Below are 26,005 nucleotides of genomic sequence, written 5' to 3' on the forward strand. Positions count from 1 at the left end.
TACAATAGTGTTTGTTTTAAACTTAACTTCCTACCTCAGCCTGCTGGTCTGTCTCATTTTCATGCTGGAAATGATTCAGATGAGGCGTTCCTTCTTGGCAACGGCTACAAAACCTCTCATCCCAGTCACAACAGCAGCAGTCTCAGGATCTTACATTCCTGCTCCATTGCTCTCTGTTTTCCATTTCTTCCTGAAATGCTTCTACCTTTTCACCCTTGCTATTTTTAGGTAGCAACTTTCACTTATTGGCCCAGATGCTCATCAGGCCTCCTGTCTCCTATTTCACTCTGCTACCCTGAGGCGACATTTGTTAGCGTGTAAGAACATTTTCATTCTCTTTTCTAGACATTTCCTGCTGGGACTACAGAGTTGGTAAGTTGAAGTTTTACGTTATAACTGTGGGCCATCCCTGACATGAACCTGAGATTGCCTACCTGCTGCTGCGATTAATTGTGCAGCGATACTTCATGAATAGGAATTGTTCATGCTGTCAGTGTGTTTGTGTGTGCATGAAGCACAATATGTGATCAGTTCTGCTTCAGTATTTTAAATCAACAGAAGGTAAGACAAGTAGAGGAAACAAGAATTCAGTCTCTGGAGCAATGTTTAATTTAAACATAATTAATACATTGTATGGCAATAAAAAGGGTCCAGGTTTTTCACTGAGATAGGGAAGTGAAACCCACCCACAAGCTAAGTTTTAGTTCTCTCAGCTGACTTCTACCCGTGGTGAATATGCAGTTCATTAACGCACTAGTGATGTGGAGGAAATAATTAAAATAATCTCTTTTCTCTTCTTGTGTGTGCAAGAATATTCAAGGCAAACAAAAGTGTGCAAGTGTTATTGACTATATTTCAGGAAAATCTGGAGCCCCCCCCCCAACCAAGACTGGTACTAGGGTTGCCAGGTGTCTGGTTTTGAATCAGAACGCCCGGTCGAAAAGGGACCTTGGTGACTCCGGTCACTACCACAGACCCGGCTGTTAAAAGACTGTTGGCGGGGCTGGCAGGCTTCCTACCCAGCTCCACGTAGCTCCCTGGAAGCAGCAACATGTCCCTCGGCTCCTAGGCAGAGGGATGGCCAGGGGGGCTCCACGCACCACCCCCACCCTGAGTGCCAACTCCGCAGCCCCCATTAGCCAGGAACCCCAGCCAATGGGAGCTGTGGGAGTTGCACCTGTGGGAGGAAGCAGTGAGCACATACCGCACAGAGCTGCCTGGAGCCAGAGGGACATGTTGCCGCTTTCTGGGAGCCCCCCGAGGTAAGCACCGCCTGGAGCCTATATTCCACACACCCTCCTGCACCCCAACCCCATTGTCCAGGCCTGAGCCCCCTCCTACACCCCAAACTCCTCATCTCTGGTCCCACCTCAGAGCTCACACCCCCAGCCAGAGCCCAGACTCCCTCACACACCGCAACTCCCTGCCCCAAGTCTGAGCCCCCTCCTGCACCCCTGCCCCAGTGCTGAGCTCCCTCCCGTACCCAAACTCCCTTTCAGAGCCCGCACCCACATCCTCTCATCCCTGGTTCCACCCCAGAGCCCGCACCCCCAACCAAAGCCCTCATCCCCTTGCACATTCCACCCCCCTGCTCCAGGCCTGAGCCCCCCCCCTCAACCCCCTGCCTCAGGCCAAAACCCCTTCCCACATTCTGAACCCCTCATTTCTGGCCCCATCCCTGGAGCCCACACCCCCAGCCAGAGCCCTTACCCCCTCGCTCCCTTCTGCACCCAAGCCCCTGCCCCAGCCTGCTGAAAATAAGCGATCGAGGTGGGGGAGAGCCAGCAACAGAGGGAGGTGAGATGGAGTGAGTGGGGGCAGGGCCTCGGAGAAGGGCAGGGGCAGGGGCAGGGGCGGGGCAACAATGTTCAGTTTTGTGCAATTAGAAAGTTGGCAACCCTAACTGGGATCCATTGTGCCAGGTGCTGTACACATACATAGTTAGATATCTTCCGGTTCTGAAGAGCCCACAGTCTAAATAGACCAGTTAGAAAAAAGGGAGAAGAAAGAAAGTATTATTATCTCCATTTTACAGATGAGGACCTGAGACTCACAGACATGTTGCATCAGATCCTCAACTGGTCTCAATCAGCTGAGCTGATTACAAGTGATTTGTCCCCAGTCAAACAAAACATCTGTGTCAAAGCCAGGAATTGAACCCTGAGCTCTTGAGAGCCAGTCTTGTACCTTTATCACAGACCAGCTGCCTCTTTAGTATTCAAGGCCCTTAGTTGGAGCTGAGTATGCTATTTGTAACAAACCGTTTAGCTAATGTGTTTAATGGACCTGGGGAGGGGGGGTGGAAGTTCCATTTCACAAAGGATTTTTCAATCTGGCTTGGTTACAAATTGCAGTGAAAACTGAAAATTACATAATTCTCTGTGAAGGAAAATACCAGAAAAAAAATTCATTTTGAGTTGTTCAAAATGTGTTTTAACAAATGTCTCGTTGTCAAATTCCACTTTAAAATTCTTTTTCTGTTGTATTACACTAGATGATGATACAAAATAAAATGTTTTGAAATGAGAATTAATTTCAAAACAAAAAATTGAAACATTTCATTCCAAAAAGAACTTTCTTTTTTCATTTTTAACAACAAAATTCTGGAAAAATGTACCCATTTTCACCAAGCCTTTTGATTTAAACTGAACTACATATTCTGATGGAAAACAATTCCTTTGAAGTTTCACCACACAGTTCAAGAATGTAGCCCTTTTTTCTGTTTCCAAATTAGACATGAGCAGACTGATTTTTAAAGAATTTATTTGCAATTGTACAACAAACATAATTAACCCTGAAGATTGTTTTCAATGATCAGAATTCACTTCCACTATACCTGTGCACTGTTCATTATTCATAGCATCTGATTGTTGATCTCAGGGTCTGGCTATACTTCAAGCTGATGGTGTTTATTCCCAGCTGCAGGAGACATACCAGCACTAGCTGAAATCGAGCTAGCATGCTACAGAGTGAACAGCAGAAAGAACTAGCTGACCTGAGTACATGCCTAGCATCTTGGATGGGGCCGTAGCCCTTCAGACTACACATGTTCCTGCAGCTATGCTTTATTTTTAGCATACTAGTTCAATCACATGGGTATGCCTCCTTGAGCTGGGAATTACTCCCCCAGCTCAAAGTACAGACATATCCTCACATGTAATTTTTTCTGCTCCCTTACTGAAACTTTATAAGCAGGAAGTGAGCATTTCCAACATGAATAGGGACTAACGAATACCTACATTTTTATATGAAGTGTGAATCCCTTGTAAACCATACAGAGAACAATATTTGTGTGATTTATAAACCCTCTGCAATAACTTTAGAGGAGAGGGAATAAAAAGGCCTGAATCAAAATGGGATTCTCAATTCAGACAATCAGTTCCCAAATAATTTTCACTACTATGAGACTAACTATAAGATCTTTTTATTGAAGTCTGTCACCCAGTTAAGAACAAAGAACTATATCAGGTGATTCGAGAGACAAATCACACATTGGAAATGTGAACAGCACATAGTTTCACTGGAAAGAGCTGGTGAGCAATCCGCAGGCTAAAATACATTCACATAAACCTTCTGTAGAATAATTCCAAATAACAGACAAATTAATAAAAATCGAAGCCTATTCACAGATAATCTGCAAGCAGAAAGAAGGTCTACGTTCAAATGAAGAAATTATTTGCTGCAACTAATTCACCCAACTCTATTATAGAGCATCGATTTGGCTTCTGGTGAGCTTTCAAATGATTGGCTATTAACATTCTACCTTCTCCCCACACACTTTTTGATACATTATTATGTGCTTGTTGCTTGATTTTATGACTTTTACCTTCCTTTATGTACATCTGTATGACAGCTTAATTGACTGCTATGTATTCCAGGGTTGATAATAAGAGCTAATTTAAATATGCTACAGCTAATGTCGGTCCTTTACCCATAACAATACACACCACATTTTTACCTTCTTATTGATCATGTGAATATGCCAGGCAAATAGTTGCACACTCTCATTTTTTATTCAGGCATGAATTTGGTTTTCGAGAGCACATTTAATACTCAGAGTGCTTTATAAAGTAACACTGAGTGTGCAATGACCATGCAGACCAACAGAGCAGCCATTACTCTCTCAGAAATAGCTCACACATGCTGTTTAGAGTTAAAGAAGGATGGTTTGTGGCTAAACACAAGCTTGGGAATTAAGAGAGTGGAGATCTATCCCAGGCTTCCTGTGTGACTAGATTGCACAGCCCTTACCCAGCTGGGCAAGGAAAGGAGAGGGAGTCTGGTGCAGCAGTTGTTGTGGTAGGATATGGGGTGCAGCTGCAGAGGTGAAGTGACTGATAGTGAAGGATGGGGCTCTGGGCTGCAGGGATACAACCAGGTGAGCAGGCTGCAGTGGACACCAGGCCCTGATTTCTGTCATTAGAGTGCTGTAATCTTTAAATAAACCTAATTTAGTTGCTATATATAAGTTTTTGTTACTTCAGTGCAGAGAACAAGACAGGACTAACATGCCCTCTGGCTTACTCCCTTGCTTAGACTACAACTCCAGCTGCGATGAGGAGAGCGCCGTACTCCCTGTCGTTGGCAAATGATAAGGGGAGTCAGGGAAAGGGATGGGAAGTGGAAAGACAGCCCCACAACCTGCCATCCATAGTAGATGACCAGGCACACAGGGGGTAATGAGCTGTTCCAGGAGAAGGTGTAAAGTAACTTACTCCCACCCCAGAGCAGTGGGGAGGAGCCGGGAAGTACACTACGCACTGCTTCTTACTCAAAGGAGATTGTATGGTTAGAGTCTAGCTATAAGCCTGGTGTGCCTGTTTCTTTGCCTGTACCATGAGGCTGACCCTTCTCTGATCCACTGGGGTGTTGCAAGTCTCAGCTTGTCAGGCAGATAGAGTTGACACAGATGCCCACCACAGAAATGCAGACATGTAGAATAGTAACAATCCTGCATTCAAGGTAACTGCACCAAATTACGCCAGCTGAGGATCTGGCACTTAATGTCAACGCCTGTGACACCACCCAACAGAACTGGCCCAGTTCCCCCTTGTTTCGATCTACTTTAATCACTGCCCGTGTCTTTGTTCCCAGCTTCCTTTTACTGCTGATAACCTTCCCCCATACACACCATGACCTGCACACACTGCACTGACCCAGGCTGCAGCAGGGAGAATGTACAATTCCTATCCACATTGTTGGACTGCTCTCTAGAATCATAGAATCCATATGGTTAGAAAGGACTGCAAGGATCGTAATGCCAAAATGCAGGATTCGTTGTGTCTAAACCAGCCCAGACAGATGGTTATCCAGCCTCTTTTTGAAAGCCTCCAGTGAAGGAGCGTCTTGTCCTCTAGCTAGTTTGCTCCATTGTCTTATTCTTTCTACAGTTAGGCAGTTTTTTCCTGAGTTTTAACCTAAATCTGCTATGCCATAGTTTGAACCCGTTGCCTCTTGTCCTGCCCTCTGTGACAAGAACAACTTTTCTCCATCTTTTTTACGGCAGCCTATTCCTTCAGTTGGGATAAGGCACAGGAGCACAGTGCAAACCTATTGCACAGGTCTCTTATGCAATGAGAAGCATTGTACACCTCCAGCTATCCTGAGAAGTCAGGGTACTCTAGATGCTTGATGCCAGATCCTAGCCCTTAGACTAGAGGCGCAAAGTTACTGTAGTGCCAGCTTAACTGGCCAGTGGAGAATTCCTCCTAGCTGGGTGTATCTTCTAGTGGATAGGGATGTTGTAATGCCACCTCTCCCTTATTAGGCCCCAGTTGTTTGGAAGGAGATTATGCCCAATGGCCCGCACCTGGTTGGACAGAGGGGGTTATGCCCCCATTAGTCCCTGGCCTGTCATCGTGGTAGTGATAGGATACACCATGGAAAAGTTATGGGTGGGGTTAAACTTCATTGAAACTGGTGGGTGTACCAGGCGCTTGTCACTCAGGATACATGTACAAAACAAATGAGCTCCTTTATGGAACCAGAAAGTGGAAACAACAGGAGAACCACCCAGAACACAGGCACATGGCAAGGCTTGAGCAGAAGTTGAACTATGTGACCCAAGGAATTTGCCTAGGGACTGATATAGCAAATGCAGGTGCTGGGGCAGTGATTGGTGGATTGTGTGCCTGTGTAAGAGAGAAACACCACATACTAGACACAGAGAAGGAGAAGAAAGCCAAGGGACAGCAGAACAAGCACTAGGGATGTGGCCCTGAAAAAGGGGTGAGAGAGCTTTTTGGGCAGAGTGCTGTAGAAAAGAGGTTTAGAATTATGAGCAAAGAAATTATCTCCTGCTGTGTTCAGGGAAACTGGACTTTGTATATTCTTAAATAAACAGGATTGCCCCCAAAGAAATATCTGGCTCCATCATCAATTTCTCCTCTTAGTGGAAATAAGCGGCAGGACCCTGAAAATTGGCTCACTTCTCGCATCACGAAGGGGTAACAGAAAGATTCACTAAAGATGCATTCTCCTATCTAAATCTCTATTTGCCCGTTATTCCTGACCAGCCCCTTTGAGAACGTTGCAATGGCATAGCCCAACTTATAATAGACAGCAGAATGGCACCCAAGCTGTAAAATGTAGCCCAATGATTTCCACACGGGTACTACGCCTGACCCACAGTGATCTGAAATTCCTCAGATTATTTTTACAAGCAAGAAGAAATGTTTACAATATATTCCTTTTTATGATTAAGCACAGTGGACACTCCATTGTGATTAGCAAGTTTGACATTGAGAGCAGACTGGCCCTGCAAAAGCATTGTAAACGTGCCGCTCAGTCGATAGATCCTCATCTCCTTCTTATTTTAATTAGCAGGCCCTGTAACAAGTTAATGTTACAGGGGAAAGGCAAGTAATCTACTTCTTCTCTCTTTATGGAACATTTGTGAGCATTAAATAATTAGTCATGGTTACTTAATATTCTCTAGTATTTAACCTGGTGTTTTACTTAAATGTATAAAAAATAATTGCTGTGAAGAAATTTGAGAACATGCATTAACGATGGTAATCCTGTTCTTATTGTATATAATTAAACCCTTCTAATGCTCCATTAGATTACATCTTTTATATTCAGTAGCCTCTGTAGGGAGGCATGACTCGCTGCCATTTAACTGATGCATAGAGAAGCACTCATAACCAGAGCACTGCTTAACCTGCTGTTTCCAGAAAACCAGGACAAAGGCAGCAGTGGGGGTCAAATTTGGGAGCTGTTTCACACAACACTAAAATAATGCCTGTTCTTTTCTCTCCCCAACCTCTCCCAGCACATGACAGGCCATCAGCTGGATTGCCTTTGCTCCTGTGGTTTTCGCTTTGTTTAGTGCTGATCCTGGCTGTGAGTCTGTACTACAGCAGTGTGAAGCAGAATTTCAAAGTCTTGGAAGAATTTCAATCCCAGCTCGTTATCTTCTTTCTTCAGATAAGACACGTTGCTTTGAAATGCTGGACTTGGTTTATGAGGCAATAACAGTGTCACAGGTGTGGAACCATGCATGGCCTAAGACAAAGATCTTAGCAGATAACATCTAAATGCATATTGCAGCACAAGGCTCAAAGCCCACTCAAACCAAGCACCAGAGAATGCGCCAGCCTTCCCTTTGAAGACTAATATAGAGCTGACCCTATTGTACACTTACCTTTTCCTGTAGCCACTTGTTTTCCATTTCTTTTATTATTATTGTATATATTACACTAACACCTAGAAGTTGCAACCAAAATCAGAGCTCCATTGTCCTAGGCAATACATAAATACCTGGTAAGAGATAGTCCATGCCTCAGAGAGCTTATAAACTGAAGAAACAAGAAAAAGCAAAGAAACAGAAACAGAGATTAATTGATTCAATCAAGGTCATATAGGTAGAAAATATCAGGAACTAAACTCAGGTCAATCAAGTCTCAGGTCAGTAGCTTAACCACGAGACCATCATTCCGCTCTGGTTTTGCTACTGCAATATGTGCAAGCCTTACTGCTTGTGTTCAAAGGCTCTGCAATGCTGTATTTTACACATATGTGAAATGGTTGTGAGTAAAACCTTGGCAGATGGTGTTCTCATGTCCCCTCAAGCTTTCTCCTATGTGGGCAAAAGATAGCTCTTGGAAATGTTTCACCGGGTTCCCAGGCATGGAAGAGAGCATGGAAACTCGTTTAAACAGGCTACGGGTATTTGACTAATATCACACATAACAGAATTGAATCCCAGGTTAATTATCAAGTCAGTAGTTTAATCCTCTGAGTTCAATTCAGTCCGTAAACCTCATGAGCCAAGTTTACATGGTTTGTGACATCAACAAACTTCTTCAATTTACTTATAGCTCACATTCAGTCAGGGGACCATGTATTCATCCCATGCATGCTCAACTATAGTTTAAGGCTTTGCATAATGCTACAACTGACTGCTTATGAAGGTGGCAAGGACAAAGCTCCATTGTCTTGGGAGGCCCCCCATTAATATCTTACAGTAAAGATATTTATGAAGGGGATCATTTTAGTAATGATAGTGCAATAAATGCTGAATGCCTCTTGTGTGTGTCAAAGTGGATCCCAATTTGTCTATCCAAGTGTGTCTCAGAGAGGGCCAACAAATTCATCTGGCCTGTGAGCAATAGCTTTCTGGACTTTATTTTCTCCATAGGAATAAATAGCAACATCCTTTTTTTTCCTGGTCTTCTTTTCAAGTAAAATTAAAAAAAATATTTGGACAAGTGCCCTACTGTATTCAGAAAGATAAAGACCACCTGAGAGTCTGCAACAGCAGAAAAAACCCTGCGAAGAAGATAGAAGACAATGCTTGCAAGATGACAGCCCAAAGTCCCCTGTCGTGACAACCAACAAATTGTTAGTCTCTAAGGTGCCACAAGTACTCCTTTTAACAAAACACTATGCATATTATTGTTAATTGATAAAGAATATTCCATATGGCATTGAGGGGCAGCAGCACAACATTTTCCAGGCATCTTAAAGTAGGCAAACAATTAAATCGGAACAGGGAGAAGTAACCTTTTCTCATAAAGAATGTATGCCTCTTCTCAATTGAAAATGGATGAAACAAACTACAGTATTGAGCCTCAAAAGCAGAAAGAGGTGACTTCAGAGGCTAAGCTGATGCTCACCAGAGGCTGTCACAAGCCCACAGGCAATTGCATCAGACAAGCTGCCAGTTTGGGAGTCAAAGGATGCTCACATAGGTGTATTCATCCCTGTGACTTTTTACACAAACCGATTGTGTGGTTCAGTCCAATGAAGGCAAGCTGTACCATCGCCTTGCTCGCCCATTTCCTTTTTTTAAGTAATAAGGTGAGAGATTTATAACTTTTATGTGAGTAGCAGCCGTGTTAGTCTGTATTCGCAAAAAGAAAAGGAGTACTTGTGGCACCTTAGAGACTAACTTATTTGAGCATAAGCTTTCGTGAGCTACAGCTCACTTCATTGGATGCATTCAGTGGAAAATACAGTGGGCTTTTATGTGAGTAACTCATTAAAACATTTCTTGAGAAAGGTTAGGAAATGGTATATTAGTGAGATGAGCAGGTAATTAAATAAGCTTCAATCCCTCCCTCTGTCTACATAGAAGTGCCCGACCCCTGTTTAGCTCACCTTTTCTGAACTGTAATTTCTGGAAGAGGCACATTGAAAACAGGGAGCTCGTTTTGAAAGAGCAGTTTGTTCAGCAAGAGCCATGGTGTGGTACTGCAGGTAATATATACAGCAACTTCCTGGGAGAGGATGTGCTAGTTTGTACCACCCTGATATGCTAATGGAATGCTTTACACTTCTCAGAAAACAAATCAGAGTTAAGAAGATAAAATGACAACTCCAGAATAAGGATTGGAAAGGACAAGAAACAGGGATGAAATCCACATTTAATAGCATGCTATTTATTCACAAGACAGTAACCACCTTTAAAACAGGTCTAAAAAATTTTTGAGGTCAGTTATACACAATAGATTATATCAGTCTCAAAACAAATTGTATTCAGCATGCATTTTAGGCCTTTGAAATTATTTAAGACTAACCCCCTTTCTGTGAGGGAAGTGGGATTATCCTCATTTTACAGCAGAAGTCTCAGATAAATCTAATGACCTGCCCAAGTTAAAACAGCAAGTCAATAACAGAGCCAGGAATCTCTGATCCCACAACTCCTGGCTCCCAAATCTCCTGGAATCTCTGAACCTCTGAAAGTTGGACAGGTCATTAACCTGGGCACCCAAATCTCTTGGTTAACCACTAGATCATACTTCCCCTCTGCTGTTATCCATTCTATTTTCTCCTCACACATAAGCAGATGCCCAATCCATCCATTCAGATGTTCTCTCACACACACAGTCTGACTCACTTGTTTATTCTCTTACTATTCTTTATTCATCACCAGATGTACTTGCACCATTGTTAACTGGACTGGAATCTTCATTACTGATGTTGTATGGATTGGTGTCAAAAGGTGAAGAGTAATGCCTTGATAGGACATAAAATCAGAAAAGCTAAAATGGTGCCAGGCAGTCACAGGACAGCCATGACTGGAGTTGGAACTAAAAGGACCCACGGTTCATGGACTGAATCCTGGATGCTACTGTTTTTTTTAAATTATAGCCTCCCCCCCATTGGACATTGCATTTCTACCTCAGCTATATGACTGAGATGCAAGTTTTTTCTCAGCTGAAATAAGTCCCGGTGGAAGATCAGGTAATGCAGTTTGCAAAGGCTTCCAACAGTTTGCAGGGGGAATGAAAATACCCTCATAGGTCAGGAAGGCTAACAGGAGTCACCAGCCTGTTCATAATATTGAAGCTTCCCAATGAGGAGGACAGGGAGACAGACAGTGGAAATGTCATATACAGAATGAGTACATTATTAGCAATAGGGATCTAAAACATGTACTGCTAGCGAGGATCATTTTGTCCTTATGAGACAGACAGATTACACAGACAGGCTGCAAACACTGCAGGCCAGAATCTCAGCTACTGTAAACTAGGATCTCTCTTTTGACTCTTGGAGCTCACTAGCTGAGAATAAGGCCCTACACTAAAATTATTCCAGTAGAAGTTCAAATGATAGGCATGAAAACACTGAATTTTCAAATAATTTATTTGTGTATAGCTCTAAATCATAAAAGTGCAATGCACTGTCCAGCAAAAAGCATTCAATATAAAAACACATTTATTCAATATCAATAACACTAGGGTACATTAGTTACACTGACCCCAATCCTGCTCCCCTCAAAGCCAGTGCAAATTTGGCCAGTGGTTTCGCTGGCAGAAGGATCAGGCTCATTATTTCCATTTTGCCAAATGTTTACAAAGTATTATATTAAAATGCTAGTAACTGATTTTCCACATGGAAATAAACTGCATTCCTTTCACTATTATATAAAAACAACAAGAGTAAACTTTATTCAGACTCTGTGGTTCTATGAAATTGCATGCAGTTTATCCCCCAAATCAGCAGTTAATAATCACAGCAATAGACAGCACAACACATGAGTGCTAATATTTAAAATATACTGAGCCATATCCTCAGTAGGTGTAAACAGGCATGGCTCCAATGATGTCAATGGATCTACGCCACATACCCCAGTTAAGGATCTGGCCCACTCTTGGTTTTAGAGATTAAAAGAATTATGAAAACTGTTAAAATTTTGTCCTAAATAATCTATTGCACAGACCTCTTTAGCAGGAAAAAATAATGTTCATCTAGGCTCTCATAAAGCTTTTTCCAAGTGGATACAAGAAAAGAAGAGACAGCAGTTCACAAATATGTAAATCACAGGACATCTATCTTGAAGAGGTTCAGATGCATTCAGGCTCTGCATTAAACAAGTAGTAAAGGTACACTTTAAATCTCTGCAGGCAGTAACATACTAAAGACACACCCTTTAAATCTACAATGACCTTGTTAATGTTCTCCTTTTAATAATGGAAATTTACAGTGATTTTGGAACACTCACTCTGTTTTACCTCACAAATCACCAGCTACACAGGGGAAAGGCCCAGTTGTATATTATTTCTTATACTTTGAAATGCCAAAGTTAAAGGCACAGCTTTCAGAGTCAATCAGAGAGATATTTCAGTTTGCTCACTCAGAAAAAAATTGGATGTTATACCGATCTAAGCACTTTTACACCAGTATAACTGTGTCTATACTAGGGCGTCATACTGATATAGTTAAAGCCCTACAAAAGCTGAGAATAGACCAGCACATTTCTCAAAAAGACTTGTTCCACATGCAGTATGTAAAGCTATAACACTTGAATCAACACTGACCACATGGGCAATGCTAAGACTAAAGTGACTGGCAGTTTTGCCTACTTAGGGACTGAAGAACTGGGACCTTCATGCTTTGAACATGAATGTTTAAATTCCTCATGTGAAATACATTAACAAAGTTCTTTGCTATCCATTTGCATTCTGATTTATGTGGATTCTGCATTCTCCAGTTCCCATGAGCGGTTCCTGTCTCAAATAGAGACACAAGGAATAAGGATCTAGTGGTTCTACAATGTTAGTAAAACTTTTTATAATCTGTTGTGTACTCTAAAGTTTGCAGGGATGATTTGAGGATGAAATGAGCCAGGGAGAAGAGATGTCAGTGGTATTGTGGTTTTTGTTTTGTTTTGTTTTATAAACCAGCAGAAACCTTTTAGCCCTGTGCTGTAGATCACACTATTGATTTCTAAATTGCACAGTTTGAGTTGGTAAATAGAGTGCAAGTTTGGTTCACTGATTAGAGTAACATCAATTAGATGGCAGTAGAGCCAAACCTTCTTTGCAAACTAACACCCACGAGGTATCCTCAGGATCAACAGCAAAACCCTTTTTGTTTTCCTGCCCTATTTAAATGGATTTTCTTTGCAATACCATCATTCTGCAGTGGTTATGAGCGCCAATTCAGTCTTTTCTCCCCTAGGGATACTATTCAGCAGAAGCTGTTCAAAGTCATTTACAAAAGGATTTTGATGACCATAACAAGAAGAGTATACTCAGCTCTGGAGGGCTTGATCATGCACCAGGGAAGTCAATGTTTAACAGTGAGAGTTAAAACCACTTGGAACATTTTACCAAGGGAAGTGGCTAATTCATCATCACTTGGAGTCTTTAAATCAAGTCCAGATATCTTCCTAAAAAATATGCTCTAGTTCATGCACAAGTTATTGGACTTGATAGGGTTCATGTACAGCAGGGAAGAATGATGATTCTCCTGCAGGAATTACAGGGTGAAATTCTATGGACTTTGTGATGAAGGAGGTCATGCTAAAGGAACCTTTAAGGCTAGGTTTACACTACAAGCTAGGGGCGTGGCTCCCCTGCTCATTGAGCTAGTGAGCATATTAATAGCAGTGTAGCCGTGGTAGTACAGGTAGCAGTAATGGCAGCGTAGGCATGGCTTAGCTATGCCGAGTACATACCCAGCTTCCGCTGTTGTTACCCCATGGTACTGCAGCAACACTAAACACTCATGCTAGCTCAATGAGGGCTAGTGCGAGTATGTGTACACAGGCAGGGGAATCAGACCCCTAGCTCATAGTATAGACACAGGCAAAATAGATGGGTCAAATATTTCAGTAGCCTAACTCCTTGACTTCATTGGCGGTATACCAGCAGAGAATTTGGCCCCATGAACCTATGAATGTGCTTTTTACAATTACCTTCAACAGGAACAGGTTTGGGGCTTGTATGAAAGAACTGGGGAAATTTTCAAAAGAGCCCAAGTAAATTAGGAGCCTATGCCTCATTTTCAAAAGTGACTGTGGCTTAGGAGCCAAGGTTTCTCTGGAAGTCAATGAGATTTTACTTCTAAGTACTTAAATCATCTTTGAAAATAAACTTAGTCAGATGTTTTTGAAAATTGGAATCATGATGCTTTAAACAGCTACAGTAGCTATTAGAGGTAGAAATATTTGAGTTGGGGTATTCACATTAACGCAATATCACTTTAAACACAATCTTTTGTCCAGACATAAGATACTCAAGAATTCCATGAGAAAACACTATTGTACAAATACTTCTCCCAATATTAGAATAAAGAGCTGCAGTGCAAGTAGGGCTGTCTGGCCCGGTCCGCTACGCTGTACTAGCAAGATATTTATAGCTGGCCAGCGTACTGGAAAGAGGAGCAGAATGTGCAGCAGCCCCACGCCCGCAGCACCTCCAGTGCAGCTGTACTGCCCCCTGACCTTCCACACAGGGTCTCCTGTCTGTAGAGCAGCCCCGACAGAGGACGGGGCAGGAGGTGGACCTGGGGGTTGCACAGCTGCACCAGAGGAGCTGCTGGCATGGGGCCGCCCAGTGGCCTCACGTTCTGCTCCTTTCCCTGCTGCGGTTCCCAGGAGAGCCCTGCAGTTCAGGGCTCTCCTGGGAACTGCAGCAGGGAAAGGAGCAGAACCCCCACCCCCATCCTTCCATGGAACTTCGCGTCCTCCGGCTCCCAGCAGCAGCCATGCAGGAGGACAGGGCTTGGGGGGCGAGGCTGGGGGCGGTACAGCCACAGAAGGAGCTGCCAGCATTCTCCTACTTTCCCTGCTGTGGTTCCTGGGAGAGCCCTGAATCACCTGACTCTCCTGGGAACCACAGTGGGGAAAGGAGCAGAATGAGGGGCCACCAGGCAGCCCCACACCAGCATCTCCTCCGGAGCGGCTGCTGTACTGCCCCCAACCCCACCCCGTACTGTCCTCCAGCGGGCCTGGCTGCTGTACAGACGGAGGACACCCTGCATGGAAGGGCTGGGGCAATACAGCCACACCGGAGGAGCTGTGGGCGTGGGGCTGCTGGGCGGTCCCACATTCTGCTTCTCCTGCACAGCGGGAGGAGGACAACACCCTCCCCAGGTAATGGGGGTGGATCATGGGGAGGGGATGGGGAGAGCGTGGGGACCCCGGGATGGGGGCAGGTTGGGGAGGAGTCACATGAGGAGGTCATGTGCCCCCCGTGGCGCCTCCCCCCTGTACCAGTAAGAAATGGATTCCACTTGCACCACTAATAAAGAGGCATTATCAATCAGCCAGCTTTATGGCTACATTGCAATACATACATTGTGCAGTAAATTAGGTGAATGTACATTTCAGTTATGCATCTCAGACACCATCTGAGAGACTGAAATGACTGCCTGATCCTTTTGTGCCTGGAATAAATCAGAGGGTTGTCCTTCTCCATAAAGCATTAGGATCAAAATAATTTATCAGGATTTGATCGCTTTAAAAAAAATACAAATGTTTATGAGCTGTGTGTCTGTCTGTGAAGGCTGAAATATAATGCAGAAAAAGTTTACTCTTTCTAAAGGAGGAAAAGAATGGGAATGCAGTGCATTTTGGCCTTAAGGAAATCGGGAATAAAATCATTTTAAAAGTAGATTTCCAACACTGTTAAGTACATGTGCCTTTTCTCATTGTGTGCAAAGTAGAAACTGAATGTGCATGGACTGGTATTCCTCTTAGGACAAACTTTGAAAAGGGCACTGCAGTCTCCAGGGTTTTTGCCTACAGAACAAACATCCTAATTAGACAAAATAGAACATTTCCATCAGCAAAGATTAGTGATTGGGCAGCCCTAGCTACAGATTTCAGATCTGTATTCAAATACAAACTTTCCTCAGAGTTCACAGGTGTTCACTCCCAGGACTCTGATTTTGAAGTAGAGACAAAAGTTTAATCAAACCCCAAACTAAATCTTCATAAGAGAATGTAATTCTGACCCATTTGTATGATCAACCAAATTGTCTCTTGTTATACATAAAGGAGAACCAATTTAAGCAGCTGTGAGTGATTTACATAGAATGTTTGGGATGGAAACACTGGAGGACAGGAATTATAAACAAGGTGTTTGTATACAGAGTAACACCACATACACCAAAATGCACGTGATTTGTATTAAATAGTCTGCAGATCATTCTGGTTTGGAAGTTTCTCATTTTAAACTGTACTTTACAAAACTGTTATGTAGATTGATGTGTTTAAAGACAATGCAGAGAATCAATTTTTCGCACAATGTCAGTCTGTCATTGATTTTTTGCATCTCAAAAATCAGTAGAGGCTAACTGCTAGCAGCAGCACTGGGAAATGAATATACTAAATCTGTATAAAGAAGCAAGAACTTCTGTGACTAGAATTTCAATAGAGGCTCAGTGTAACTGAGAGTCCAATCCTGCCCTCCTTGTGCACTCAATTATCTTTCTCCTATCAATGAGAGTTTTGAGCGCACAGAGATTGTAGGATCAGGCCCTGATCCAAAGCCCAAAGAAGTCAGTAGAAACACTCCAGTGGACTTCTGTGAGTTTTGGATCAGGCCCTAAATGAGTAATCTCTATAAGAAAAACAAATACATTCAGAAAGGTCTTGATATACCAGATACCATATAATTGGCCACCAGAGACTGACCAGCTTTGTCATCCATTTCAATGACTTAGTATCAAAGCCCTTATCAATTTAACCAGATATTTGCATATATGGCTCTGAAGGGGGAAACAAGTGTTCAAATGCTTTTAAATATAAATTGCCTGATTTTCAGCTGGTGTAAATCAACATAGCTCTATTGACTTCAATGGAGCAACACTAATTTACACCAGCTGGGGATCTGACTTCTGCTTATCTCATCTAATTGAATAAAACCAATGGGGTTTAAAATGAATTTCCCTCTCTACAGTCCTACCAGTGTATAATCACAATTCATATTCATCTTTCTTCCCTTCCTTGCATTTACTTTTCTTCTCCAATTGATCGATCATTGTTTAAAAAAAAACATGCTAATTGTTTTGGGTCCTACATCATTTGCTAGGCTGTTGCAGAAGAAGAATTAGTTTTGACAATTGAAGGATTAAGGCTTTTTAAGAAAATATACTTTAAGGTATTTGTCACCTATTTTGAATAAGCATTAATTACTATGACCTAATTAACAGTAATACTTCCATCAAAGGGTTAATGTGCATCAAGGAGTCAATGCACATTCATGTTACATTAGGAACTTTGTTCAAAGGGAATGTCATCCTCAAGTCATGTAGGATTCCAATGTATTTCAAATCTACAAAATGTTACACTTCTCCTACCCTCATCTATAACTATGCTGTCTTGTTCAAGATTATACAAAAGTACAAACAGTAATCCCTATTACTCTGCGTAAGTGAGGATAAACCTTGAGGGATAGGAACTAGTAATCAGTCACACTAACAGTGAAATTGTTTGATAACACATAGAGGTATCCATATCCTAAGTGGCATCATGCAGATAAGAAAGAAAGAAAGAAAAAAAGGTAGTGTAGAAATTTAAGCTATTCTGACACATTCTCTGTCTACAGGGGATTTTACATCAATATAATGGGGATTATCCTAACAACCCCTTTAACATGGCATATGTGTGCATGTACCCACACACACACCCCTCTCCAATACTGAACACCTTCATCTACAAATCATGCTTATCTGAGTTTTCATTTGTTATAGTGCATATTTCTCTCAGCAGCATCATAAACAAGCACAATCCCCTAAATTCCCAAAGCAAAGCTGCAGAGTTATATCTATGTGACGCCCGTGAGAGATTCAGGGATGAAACACTGCATGATGCTTTGAATATTTAAGGGACAGGACTTTACAAGATTTCTGCCCTTTTAAAAACACTTTGCTCCAAACTATTGTTTTACTTGAGTTCTCTTAAAAGAAGTTTTGGTTTTAAAAAACAAAACCACATTTTACAGTTTCTCAGCTAGATCAGGTTTTTCTAGCACTATGTCCTCTGTCAGCAATGAACATAACTCCTTAACCCAAGTGGTTTTGCTAACAGGAAAAGGGCTCTGGTGGAAGCCAGGGCATCTGGAATGTATCTAACATAGCAGGTTACTATTGTGTCAATATCTTGTTAGTGTGTAGCAATTCAACAGAACAGTGTCTATTTGCATTTTAATAAATAAGGCTCTATGTAAACTCTATCTTCGTTACTATTTTACTACTACATACTACTATTTTATGTAGGCCAAAAAGGTAGTCTTTTGAGTCTGATTTAAACATCAGTATGTCCATTAGCAAAATAAATGCAGGCCACATTCTTAACTAGGGTATCGGGGTATTTGCTATGGGCAGCAGCAATAGAAATATAGGGGGAAGAAATGGCAAAAACCACTGAAACACTTCCCCCTTACAATCCTTCCCAAAAAAAAAAATGCTGAGTTTTGTTGCATTAAATGCACAACCTTGTTAAACTACTAAGGTCTCAGGCATGGTTTTGGACGATGCAAATTAAAGAAGAATCTGAAAGGTCAAAGAATGGTGATGCATTAATAATGGTGCTTAACTCAACAATACCTTGGTAATTTTCAGCTAGAAAGAGTAACTTGGATGCTGCAAAATATAAAAGAAAAAGTTCACATTCTCATCCCTGGCTGTATTTTCTGCCCTAGCCCTCAGTTTGGCACAAGTTTGGCCTGGGTGTTTCAGCTTTAGAATATGAGCTGGCAGAGTACTTTCTCACAGACTGAAAACTAGAGAAAAACTGTTCTCAAACAAAAAGGCCCAGTTAGGTTAAAACTAAACTACTTCTGACAACCTAGCTCAGAAGTTCGCCTTCTTCTAAACTAGCTTCATAGCTGCTAATCTCTATCCGCTTCCTTTGAGCTACTAGGAAACTTTCTTTGAAAAGCTTCTTGCTTTTAAGCCCCTAATGAACCATCCTAACTAGCTACTTCAACTCATTCCACCTGATTCAGATGAATAGAGACATTCTCACCTGTCTGTATTATATTAATTTGGGCTGGGGTTTTTAAAGGAATTTAAGGGAGTTAGGTGCCCAACTCCTATTGGGTTCCTGACTCCCTTAGCCTCTTTTGAAAATCCCAGATTTAGTCTATTGAGCTGAAGAACAACCAGGATAATGAAAGGGCTTTAATTCCTAGAATAAAAGTTATCTGCAAAACCAAACAGACTAGAAACTTTGAGCCAAATATTCCCTTCTTTTTTGGGGGGACAGTGGATTGGAGAAAGACAACCAGGCACCTGCGGGGAGGCAGGCAGTGTGAAAGTGGAAGGAAGGACAGCCTCATCTTCACAGCACCATACTCTTCTCCAGAACCAGTGGAAGCATTCCCAAGAGGACAGCCTCTGTTGTCTAGGATAGGAAGTGATGGGGAGACATCCAATTTCTACATCAACAACAAGTAACTTATGTCCCACCCAGAAAATTACTTAAGTTAATTTTGAGCATGTGAATAGCACCATGGAAGTCAGTGATATTATCACATGCTCAAAATTAGGCAGATGCTTAAGTAACTTGCTGGATGGGGGCCTTAACGCTGAACCTTAAACTGGTATTAACTTACTTGGTCTCCATCTCCATCTTCGTAAAATCCTCCCCTGATGTGAATTCACAGCTGGAGAATGCTGTGGCAGTATGGCTCCTGCAGGAATTTTGTTCCTTTGTGGGTAGGAACCAGTACATGGAAACAGGGCCTCTGTGTAGATGGACCTTGTTTCTAGAAACGCTGTTCAGACAGACCTAGTCTCTGGAAATCGTCTGGAACTCTATGATGTGCAGATTTCAAGAGCCAGCTCTCCCGATTGAACAATTCACAGAGTTTCACATCCCCTACATAGGTTTTTCCTACATATGGGAACAGTTTGGCCGTTAGTCCATACACAAAATCTTAGATTCTCAAAAACACAGCAGAGTCTGTGCAACAGAAATATTGTAAGTCTGAGTAATTTTTGTGTCTTCAGATTGTGATTCAGCAGTTTACAGAAGTCAGTGGTATTAGTCACATGCTTAAAATTAAGCACTTGCTTAAGCTAAACTAGGGCCTCAGATTCCTTTTGTACCTGATGACTATAGCCTATATACTAGCAATTATTGTTTATAGTGTTATTGTAGCCATGTTGGTCTCAGGATAATAGAGAGACAAGGTGAGTAAGGTAATAACTTTTATTGGACCAACTTCTGTTGGTGAGAGAGACAAGCTTTCAAGCTTACACAGAGCTCTTCTTCAGGCTTTTTCAGACCTGAAGAAGAGCTCTGTGTAAGCTCAAAAGCTTATCTCTTCACCCAGAGAAGTTGGTCCAATAAAAGATATTACCTCGTCCATCTTGTCTCTCTATATACTAATAAGGCATTCATTCTTGAGCGTAATAATTCCACTGCCCTCTAACTTATCTGTGTTCCTAATCGTTAGATATATTTAGTGTTTTATAATCTCACCCATTATCCTAGCATCTGAGCACTTTCTGTGTAAAATCAAGAGCAATAGCAAAGTCCCTAGTGGACTACATAAAGTAAATGGCTCTTCTCCCTTTTCAGGGTGGCAATACTGAATCCTGGAGCAGCCCCTGGCCAATGCGGGGGAAAATAGCCCAGTTCATAAAAGAACCAGCTATATGATTACTGAGCAGTTTTTACAGTTTACTATACTGATAGAGACATTCATAGATCTACTATGCAGCTATTTATAATAATTTCACATATCCTGTTTGAGATAAATAGCACAAGTAAACTCTAATACTTGAAGCTGAATAGTATATAGTACTAGGGATCAAATTACATATATGAATGAGCAAGCATTAATATAATATATTAAGATTAATCTCTTGCTATGCAAGCTGCAGTTACTGCCCGTTAGACTACATTTTACAAAGCAGTAATAAATGCTGGCCATGCCAAAGTCTAAGATGAAACATAAACATAAATAGGCTCTACTATCCCTCCAAAAATATACAGTATGTTTAAGATGCTGTAATATCTTATGTCATTGTATGAATTTTACTCTATCTAACATTAAGTATATAGTCAGGTACACAGCTCCATATGTTCTAAAGTGATCAAATGAAATGGGAGCAGGGGTTATAAAATTGTTGTCAATATTTCATATGTATACAGCAAATTTGGGGGTATCAAAGGCCCTTTCCATAAGTAAGTCAGAGCAGAGCTAGCTAGAACAACGTTAAAACCATGCAGCAAACTACATTAAAGGGGTGGTCTTTAGCGAGGTTTTGCTAGCACAGTTCTCAGAAAACATCCTTCCCTCAATAATCAGGAAAAGCATGCTAGAACCCTGATAGGCACTGCCATCTTCATACACAGACATAGTTAGTTCTGCTTCCAGTATGTACAGGAAAGGAAGCCTATTGTACCATACAGTTCATTGTCTATATCCTAACAGAAATATGGCTTCTAACAATTTCTCATTAAAGGACTGTATAATTCTAAATTAAATTTCAGTTCAGGAAAGCAGTGATTTCACACACTCACCAATTCTCTTCATTTCAGCTTGTGCTAATGAATTATAAAATTTACAACCTGCACCATCGAGTGGCTTACATATTAGATCATGCCACTTTTCTCATCCTGCAAAAAGGTTCGTGAAGAGGATCGTCCTAGCAGCAGCTCTTTCTCATGGATCAGGCTGTCTAGCAGGTCTTCCTGCCTGTAGTTGTGATAAACCTTCAGGAAGGCCAAAATGGTAATTCCCAGCCAAGTCAGCCAGGCAGCCCAGAGACCAAACTAGGCAGGAAAAGAGATGGCAGAGAGATTAATGTTCTGTTGTCAAGATACAGCCAAGCCTCATTTTAAAGACAGATCCTCATCTGGATGGACTTCAACGGAATTGTGCCAGTTTACACCAACAGATAATCTAGCCCATTGTTTCTCAGTCTTTTCAGGTTGGTAACCCCCTTTACATTTACTATAAAAGTAAGAGTAAAAAGATAACGATAACAATGATAAGCCTATATAATATTATTACTACTATATCTTGTGAAATACACTAAACCTTTTGGCATTTGTGCTGTATTTGGCTGCTATCAACCCTCTATGTCTAGTAAAGTATGTATGGAGCCAGATAAGCGAAAGTCTATAAGGTCTACAGTGTTAGCCAATATCAAATACAATATTACTATATATATCACATATGTTTGTGTATGAATTGCATTTACGTTAAGCTTCTTTCAAAATGCTCTTTACTTATGTTAAATTAAGGGGAGGTGTGAAGTGTTCCAATTTCAGTCTTAGGTACAGACACATTCCAGAGAGATAGGGCAAGACAAACAATTTTCTTGATACTTAGCTAACATGCCCTCTGTACCAAGCTAGAGGTGGTGCAGAATGTCTTTAAATTCTTGCTGACTTTTGGAATGCTATGGTCAAAACAAAATGAAGAAACTGTTGCAATGTCTGTCCTGTTTTCGTGGAGGGGTTGTGTAAAACCTGTCAGAATTTAAAATGTATTCTACATTAAAACTTACAAATGTGTCCCATCTACCAGGTACAGTCAATTCTTGGCCTCTTGGTATCTTCAAAAAAATGTGTCAGAGAAGACAGACAAGAAATGAGTGGTAGGTTAAAAGTAATATAGAGAAAATTGTGAAGCTTCTCCGAGTCAGGTATAAATACAAGCAGGGTAAGCACAAAATCTTTAAGAGTCTCACCAGCTGCACTTCTGTCTTCCAGATTCGTTGGCAATGTATTAACCTTCCTTTCTGTATTATGCTGTATTAATCCCTAACTAATAATCTTTAGAATAATAATAAACATCTCATGTTATCAATTACATTAGACCCTTAACACACTTTTGAAAATTTCCCACGTTTTTGTCCTTATTTACATCTCAGTCCACCAATATAAAATATGTCTTTAAAAATAGCAATGAAATAAGTTAGATAAAAAAATATGGAATGAGAAGGTGTTAAAATCACACTCATTTGGGCTAATATGTAATATCGCATATCTCCATTCGTGTCATTAGTGCAATATCAAAATAGTAGCACTCTCTTAAACGGTCTCAACACAGATTCAAGTCTGCATTAAGTGGCTTTTGTATGACTTTTGAGACTTACTCGGCATGAAAGATACTAGATAAATCTAGCATAATTCAGTTAATGAGTGAAGATCAAAGAAAAGTTCTGGACAAGCTAGAACCAGCTGAATGGTATTTAAATGCCAGCGATCATCAAACTGGTTAGTTTCTCCTTCCAAAGTTTACCTGGGCCCAGCTCTGTAATTCTTACTCAGGAAACCTTCCCATTGTATTCCCTGAGAGTGGTGCTTAGGTATGAACAGCTATATTGAGCCATCAGTGTGCTACACAAGAACCTATTTTCCAGGACCATTAAGGATGGCCATTCTTGCTCTACTTGCCTTGAAGAATCATTATCACAGTGCCAAAGAAAAACCCACCAACTGGTTCTGCTTAATGTACCTTATGATATTAACAGATAGCACTGCAGAAATTTAATCCCCACTGGGATCTTTTTTCATATGATCAACTTCTGGGTTTTCCTTACAAACTAGCAGGTCTGTGCCCTGAAACTGCATTTCCTTTTGTCAGCATAAAAGAATCTGGCAGATGCACCTTCACTCCTCACTCATGAATGTACAGGAGTTAAAGCAGCATAGGCTGCCCCTGGTAGGTCAGTAGTGGGAATTAGGACCAGATTGTTTGGGACTAGTTCTCCTATGTACTTCAACAAAGTAAACTTTCCTCCTGCAGGATCTCTCTATATGTTGGCATACACTGTATGAAGAATAATTTTTTCTTGCACCATTCTCTATTATAGTCAAAAGAAGGTATCCCCCTGCACAAAATTTGTCCATAATGACCCTGGTGTCAGCAGCTGGATATATAATTGCAGTTTACTCAGTCATATCCTACCATATACTTCTACACTCCCCTTCCACTGACAGTGAGGGGAACATCACACACACACGCACACACACACTTATGGCTGGACATGACCCCTGGTGAAGACAACAATATATAGCAAAGGAAACACAATGAAATTACATCTACATAAGGAAAATGCGGACGAAGCAGAATTGGTATTTACAGGACCAAAATTTGTACTATATTAACATAGGTTTCAGAGTAGCAGCCATGTTAGTCTATATCCGCAAAAAGAAAAGGAGGACTTGTGGCACCTTAGAGACTAACAAATTTATTTGAGCATAAGCTTTCATAAGCTACAGCTCACTTCATCGGATGCATTCAGTGGAAACTACAGTGGGGAGATTTATATGCCCAGAGAAAATTAAACAATGGGTTTTACCATAAACACTGTAATGAGAGTGATCAGGTAAGGTGAGCTATTACCAGCAGGAGAGCGGGGGGGGGGGGGGGGGGGGGGAGAAAAACCCTTTGCCAACTGTGTCCACATATCTATTCAGGGGACACCATCATAGGGCCTAATCACATCAGCCACACTATCAGAGGCTCGTTCACCTGCGCATCTACCAATTTGATATATGCCATCATGTGCCAGCAATACCCCTCTGCCACGTACATTGGCCAAACTGGACAGTCTCTACGTAAAAAAATAAATGGACACAAATCAGACATCAAGAATTATAACATTCAAAAACCAGTTGGAGAACACTTCAATCTCTTTGCTCACTCGATTACAGACCTAAAAGTGGCAATTCTTCAACAAAAAAACTTCAAAAACAGACTCCGATGAGAGACTGCTGAATTGGAATTAATTAACTTAGGCTTGAATAAAGACTGGGAGTGGATGGGTCATTACACAAAGTAAAACTATTTCCCCATGTTTATTTCCCCCCCCGCTGTTCCTCAGACATTCTTGTCAACTGCTGGAAATGGCCCACCTTGATTATCACTACAAAAGGGTCCCCCCCCCACCTCCTGCTGGTAATAGCTCACCTTACCTGATCTCTCTCCTTACAGTGTGTATGGTAACACCCATTGTTTCATGTTCTCTGTGTATATAAATCTCCCCACTGTATTTTCCACTGAATGCATCCGATGAAGTAAGCTGTAGCTCACAAAAGCTTATGCTCAAATAAATTTGTTAATCTCTAAGGTGCCACAAGTCCTCCTATTTTATATTAACATAGTAGCAGTTTGAGAGGAATAAACCACCCAGATGATTTTTAATCTTTGACTGAAAAATTAATAACAAACACTGTTCCCAGAGCTGTGCTCACCTTAAAGTGAATGTCAGAGCCCACACTGACTTTCCTGGGAGCAGGATTTATGACATTTTGCCTGAGTGGCTGGTCATATACTATGGTGATAAGCACAGAATAGATAAATAGATGTGACACAATGGCAGCTAGTTTGCGCTTGTTTTTCCTGCACTGGAACCATGGCAAAACAAAATATTGGCCAAAGAGGAATGCAAGTTGGTAGGGGGAGAAAACATTTTACAAGCTTCTAATAGGTTATTACAATGAAAAGAAAATTATAAAAATGTAAGGCCTGATTCACCATTGTATTATTCCTATTTTAAGCCCATGTAACTCCATTGATTTCAACAGGGTTACACCACATAAAATTGGAGATGAGAATGGTCAAGGGTACGAAAAAACTCAGTGAATGAGATTGAAAAGATTGTGATTGTTTCCTTACAAAACAGCCAGACAGAGAAGATATGATAAATAATGAACAGTCTACGGAAGGTAAATCAGGAACTTCTGTTTCTCTGTCTCGTGACACAATAACAAGGTTACAATCAGTGAAATTAAAAGGTGGGAAATTCAAAACCAATAAAAGGAAATAGTTTCTCACACAACACATGATCTGAACAAACTGGAGAAATGATCTGAAGTGAATAGGATGAAATTCAGTAAGGACAAATGCAAAATTACTCCACTTAGGAAGGAACAATCAGCTGAACACATACAAAATGGGAAATGACTGACTAGCAAGGAGTACTGCGGAAAGGGATCTGGGGATCATAGTGGATCACAAGTTAAAGATGAGTCAACAGTGTGATATTGTTGCAAAGAAAGCGAACATTATTCTGGGATGTATTAGCGGGCATGTTGTAAGAAAGACATGAGAAGTAATTTTTCCCCTCTAATCCACCTGGTTAGGTCTGAACTGGCGTATTGTGTCCAGTTCTCAACATCACATTTCAGGAAAGATGTGGACAAACTGAAGAAAGTCCAGAGGAGAGCAACAAAAATGATTAAAAGTCTAGAAAACATGACCTATAAGGGAAGACTGAAAAAAATGGATTTGTTTAGTCTGGAGGAGAAGACTGAGAGGGGACATGATATCAATTTTCAAATACTTCTAAAAGGTTG

The 26,005-nt window shown here is 41.2% G+C and overlaps 2 protein-coding genes across 10 annotated transcripts in view; one reads left to right on the plus strand and one right to left on the minus strand.

Annotated features, from left to right (window-relative positions):
- Window positions 1-8,772, plus strand: part of C6H14orf180 (chromosome 6 C14orf180 homolog) — a 29,697-nt gene extending 20,925 nt beyond the window's left edge. For both annotated transcript variants that reach the window (XM_043517755.1, XM_043517756.1), the window contains 2 exons: window positions 346-372; window positions 7,274-8,772. In XM_043517755.1, the coding sequence (XP_043373690.1) occupies window positions 346-372; window positions 7,274-7,476 (230 nt within the window). In that variant the 3' untranslated portion in view covers window positions 7,477-8,772. The remainder of the gene's footprint in view (window positions 1-345; window positions 373-7,273) is intronic.
- Window positions 8,773-11,073: 2,301 nt separating this feature from the next.
- The window catches only part of TMEM179 (transmembrane protein 179), a 36,442-nt gene continuing 21,510 nt past the window's right edge, over window positions 11,074-26,005 (minus strand). Inside the window, exons 4-7 of one of the 8 annotated variants that reach the window (XR_006282405.1) lie at window positions 22,207-22,254; window positions 19,296-21,466; window positions 18,286-18,321; window positions 11,074-11,809 (exon numbers count right to left, since the gene is read on the minus strand). Coding sequence is in view for 3 of the 8 variants with exons in the window: in XM_043517753.1 (XP_043373688.1) it covers window positions 21,287-21,466; window positions 22,207-22,254 (228 nt within the window). In the remaining 5 variants the exon portion in view is untranslated. Of the gene's footprint in view, window positions 21,467-22,206; window positions 22,255-26,005 lie in introns of all 8 variants that reach the window. The other 7 variants (XR_006282403.1, XR_006282402.1, XR_006282404.1 and 4 more) reach the window with 7 other exon arrangements.

This window comes from Dermochelys coriacea, chromosome 6, assembly GCF_009764565.3.
Source record: "Dermochelys coriacea isolate rDerCor1 chromosome 6, rDerCor1.pri.v4, whole genome shotgun sequence".
NCBI lineage: Eukaryota > Metazoa > Chordata > Testudines > Dermochelyidae > Dermochelys > Dermochelys coriacea.